The sequence below is a fragment of the Engystomops pustulosus genome, chromosome 4 (genome assembly GCF_040894005.1).
Source record: "Engystomops pustulosus chromosome 4, aEngPut4.maternal, whole genome shotgun sequence".
Lineage (NCBI taxonomy): Eukaryota > Metazoa > Chordata > Amphibia > Anura > Leptodactylidae > Engystomops > Engystomops pustulosus.
In genome coordinates this window covers 148428403-148431501 of record NC_092414.1, presented here as the reverse complement: position 1 = coordinate 148431501, position 3099 = coordinate 148428403, and the positions used below count along the sequence as shown (strand labels likewise).

The 3099-nt window shown below is 37.0% G+C and overlaps 1 protein-coding gene across 1 annotated transcript; it reads right to left on the bottom strand.

Annotated features, from left to right (window-relative positions):
- Positions 1-785: 785 nt before the first annotated feature.
- LOC140128487 (beta-1,3-galactosyl-O-glycosyl-glycoprotein beta-1,6-N-acetylglucosaminyltransferase 3-like) lies at positions 786-1910 on the bottom strand. Its single transcript, XM_072150189.1, has one exon. The coding sequence runs from the start codon at positions 1698-1700 to the stop codon at positions 786-788; it is 915 nt and encodes a 304-aa protein (XP_072006290.1). The 5' UTR covers positions 1701-1910.
- Positions 1911-3099: the final 1189 nt, after the last annotated feature.

Genomic DNA, 3099 nt, shown 5'->3' with positions numbered 1-3099 from the left:
TTATCTTCTATTCCAGATGTGCTAAATGTCGCAAATTACATTTATCATTTCAAATTGTCTAAAATTTGCGTCATAGTTTGGCGTATGTACGGCCGCTAGCTTGAGATTAGAATGTTAAATATATGAAGAAATAAAATATGGCAGTAACTGTTGAGATGAATTTCATTCTTATGTATAAAAAAGTCATAAAGAACATTTCTTTCATCATCAAGTCATGAGTTGTTATCAGCTATAAACTGATCTTTAATCTATCTTTTCACTGAAAAGTATCTATTCTTATAATCATTCAGCTTTATATGACTAGTGAAAGGTCGCAACAATATCATTTATTAGTAGAATGAATGTTTTATCTGCTCCACATTATCATTTCTTATAACTCTGTTATGTACTGGTTCTATGTTATTTCTTCTGGAAGTTCCTGGATACAATGATAAAAAGATTTTACAATACATTATACACTCCCCACTAATATGTGGACTGGTAGCATACATTTTCAATTTATGCACACATTTTCAGGAATAATGGCACAGGCTCTGTGTAAAGGTGTTGCATCATGCTTACTATATTAGGAATACAAGCATTTGCACATTAAAGGTACAATTTACTCTCAGTTTTTGTAATTTTTTAAGGATAGAATAATATCTGACATAACATATATCAGATTATTATAGTTAGTGTCCTTTACGTAACATAATGAAAATCAACTTTATGAAATAGGCTCATACATACATTTTTTTCAGTTCATGTAAATTTTATATTTTACTTTCCTATTCAGTCATATACCATTACAACGTTTTCTTGAGCAAAGCCTTCTGCCTCAGATGCTCTTCCAGGCATTGTATTGCTACATCATCCACTGTGGGGTCAAACTTGTTGGCAAAGAGGTGATGCTGTTTTAACATCCAGTGCAAATCTCCAGAACCATAAATACAAATTGAGTGAAAATGGATGCCTGTACATGGGGGATATGAAGCACCTTTCGCTACATCCCCTTCATGATATGACCACTTCACCAGCCTTGAAATAGCATTCAGATCCGAAAGATCATATTTTTCATTAAAGTGAACGCTGCCAGGTACCTCTGACATTCTGTTCAGTGTTGCCCAAAAGTGTTCATCTGGGCTATAAGTATCTTTTTCCCACTCAATGAAATGTTGTATCTCAGGGCTTTCCAGTACATATTTCACAAAATCTCTAGTAACTACTATGTAAGCACCACCTGAAAACATTGGGATCTTGATTGGAGGGGAAGTCTTCTGAAGACGGCTATTACTAATAGATTTCTTTGCTTCAGAGACTTCAAAGTGAAAGAACCATCTTGCCTTTTTTGATTCTGAGGTTTTTGTGGATTCCATATTATTTTTTCCTTTCAATGACTTGAGTGCCATTACAATTTCTGCATTGGTCTTGATCGGAAAGTCTGTCCCACAAGTATTTAGGAGATACTTCCACTGAATATCGCTTTTCAGCAAATCACCCATGCAGTTTAGATCAGCTTGTACTCTTAACCATGATGCATAGATCACCTTCTCCAATTTAGATGCAACAAACACATTATCAAAGCAAGAGCTGATGGCCCTCACAGCCTTCTTAAATATCTCTGGAGATTTCTCATCCACATGAATACAGTAAATATTCTGAGGAGCGTAAATTGCTCTTAACAGTCTCTCAAACATCTCAATCTTCTCATGAATCACCATTGAATAGGCAATAGGAAATTCTTCTTCTTCCTTACTCAATGAAAAAGCAATATACTTTCTGCTGGTTCTGAAGTGAATACAGTCTTGGGTGATGTTCAGATAGTCGTTTTCAGTAATGGGCTTTCTTTTCTTTTTCAAATGTAAGTTGTATAATTGTGCTTTTGTTACAGCTTCCCCATCACCGCTGATAACTCTGAAGCAGTCAAGTTCAGAAGACGACTGATGCTCATTCGACACATATAGTTGTAGATGATTAGTTCTCTCTTCATTCATAGTTTCATATATTTTATAGATGGCGTAGTATATGAGGAGGCCAGTAACAAAAAACATTGGAAAATGCTGCAAGGAAGTCATGCGAAAAAGAGCGCGAAGAGACATCTCTGACTTGGGTAAAAAGTGTCCTTTTCTATAGAACTGCATCAGGGAAAAATAACCACATCAGGTTTTGATTTCTGGAATGGTCCAAGTAACAATATGGTCAGTATTACCTGCTCAGTGTAACAGAACAAAGGGTAATAAACTAAACTTGTGACTAGACAATAGTGTAGCCACATCATTGTTACAAAGTATTTACAGAAGGTCTGCAGTTTGTTTGATCTTTGAGGTGTATTGTTTTTCTTTCTTTAGGATATAGAAGTAAAAGCCTTTTTATAGCAATATCTGGGTGTTTGAACTGTATTTAGTTGTTTCTGATTTATATTAAGATGACATTCACATTAATTTGTTATGGTTGTAAGAAGAATACATGGGCAGATTTACATGCAAAGGCACTGCTACCCCGATTAAGGAAATATTCTAATAATACAAATATAAAAACAAACTATGATAATCAACACCATCTGCATGATTGAATTGGCATGTGACACAATTCTTTTCTCTAGCAATTACCATTCTCCAGCAATGTCTATGGGGCACATTTACTTACCCGGTCAGTGGCGCGTTCTCCGACGAGGATTCGGGTCTTCCAGCGATTCACTAAGGTTGTGCGCCCGATGTCCACCAGGTGTCGCTGCTGCACCGAGGTCTGCCGAGGTCAACCAGAGTTCACCATCCTATTCCTGGTGCATGTAAGTGTGTGTCAAGCGACACCATTTTTTTTTAAGTAGCACAATTTTTCCGAATCCGTTTTTTCGATGGCCACGCCCCCGTTTTTCGCCACATGCAAGCCGGCGCCGATGCGACACAATCCGATCGCATGCGGCAAAAACCCGGGGCAATTCAGGGCAAAACGGTTAAATCGGAAAACCTAGTGGAAAAACGTGATTCAGCCCCTTAGTAAATGTGAATACCAATAGCCGTACCCACCTCTTTGGTTAACCGATCCCTATGCTATTCAAACCATAAATACCAACAAAAAGCATATAAGACCATAAAACCTTAGTAAATGTGCCCCTATATA

Excerpts from the sequence above, each read along its gene's own strand:
- LOC140128487 (XM_072150189.1), bottom strand. The coding sequence starts at position 1,700 with ATGGTGATTCATGAGAAGATTGAGATGTTTGAGAGACTGTTAAGAGCA.